At 48.1% G+C, this 1,459-nt stretch overlaps 1 protein-coding gene across 1 annotated transcript in view; it reads right to left on the reverse strand.

Annotated features, from left to right (window-relative positions):
- The window catches only part of Pmar_PMAR016986 (Ran-specific GTPase-activating protein, putative), a gene marked incomplete at both ends in the record, with an annotated part of 880 nt that extends 684 nt beyond the window's left edge, over nt 1-196 (reverse strand). Inside the window, one exon of the mRNA XM_002785616.1 lies at nt 183-196. Within this exon, the coding sequence (XP_002785662.1) occupies nt 183-196 (14 nt within the window). The remainder of the gene's footprint in view (nt 1-182) is intronic.
- Nucleotides 197-1,459: the final 1,263 nt, after the last annotated feature.

Raw genomic sequence — 1,459 nt, forward strand, 5'->3', positions numbered from 1 at the left:
CAGCTGGGCGTAGCCCTACATTTTCGCAGCTATCACCAGGTCACTCAGGCTTTCTCAACGTGCGAGTTAACAACCACCACGAAGTGTCCACACACCAGACCATACAGAGAAATCTCTCACAGTAGACAATTCGGCTAATTCGCACAGAGATGACGAAGTCTCGCTCGCCCTAAACTCTTCACCGTCTGATCGACATTTAAACGTGGCCATCATCAGATAAACCAATGGTCGGAGATCCTGCAACTCCTCAGAGACGCAACAAAAACTCCTAGGGGCGCCGACAGGGAAGGCATGAGGAAGAAGAGGACTAAAGGATGTCCTAACTTGCACTCTTGCGTTTCCTCAACGCCACCACGAACATCGCGACTTTAAGCCATCATCAAACTGGAAAAGGAATACTTCACTATAGTGGATTCTACCACTACCACCTAATACTTCTACCATGTCAAACGTGTATAATTTAGTTTCCATTCAAAAAACTATAATGGCCGACCTCCATCAACAGTTTGGGGCCATGCGCGTCGGACAGTTGCGAACGTTGTGTAAACAGAAGGGTATTGCTTCCGACGGTAAGATGCACCTTGCTGCAGTATCGGCTGCATAACATCCTTGTAGGTGGTAAAAGGGACCTAGTTCAGCGATTATGCGAACTAGCTGATCAATCGGGGGCTCCAACAGACACTTCTGATTGTCAGTCGGTACCAGGAGATGTCATTCTAGAGCCTAGTCTTAGCCACGAAGAATTGCATGAACTCGCAACGATAGCAGATGAAATCAGACACATAAGGAAGCAAACAGTAAGAATCGTCGAGAGACGGTTGCGATGATGGATTCTCGTCGTCGTCGCAGGAGTATAATCTATTGCGGCACCAACAGCATAGATCGGCGGGTGTGGCCGGCTACCGAGGGTCCTTCCGACATAATGTAAGTCACCGTGTGCCTTCCATGTCTTGCCCCACACGTATAATCTATAGTTCTATACGAACCATCGCTTTCGCAATGTTACTTTTATCGTGTCAGGTCTCTGTCGTGAGGAGGGGCACCCCCACAATGTATAATGCATCTTACATGAACCTCTAATCCCCGGACCGTTCCGCCGAACGGAGCTCAACAACCTGGCTCGAGCACGAGCCGTCTTAACGACAGTTCATCAGTGTTGACTCGAGCGCAAGTCTCAAAGTCAGCCGAGGATAAGTAAGTTGAATGCAGCTTTGATGGGACCGATGATCATTCGTTCAGGCCTGACTTGTTAAATAAGCTTCAACCCGAACTTAGTCAGCCTTGCTGTATGTAGAAATTATCCATTTACTCGTTCAATCACTTGTTTACAAATTGTAAATTACCAACAACATCTTCAATCTACAATGTCTGGTTGAGGGGGCGGAGCTACTAGATAACCTAGGGGGAAGGGGAGTCGACGTGAAGCCATGCTGAGTCACCGATCCGAACCGGAGCTCAG

The sequence above is a fragment of the Perkinsus marinus genome (assembly GCF_000006405.1).
Source record: "Perkinsus marinus ATCC 50983 genomic scaffold scf_1104296932254, whole genome shotgun sequence".
NCBI lineage: Eukaryota > Perkinsozoa > Perkinsida > Perkinsidae > Perkinsus > Perkinsus marinus.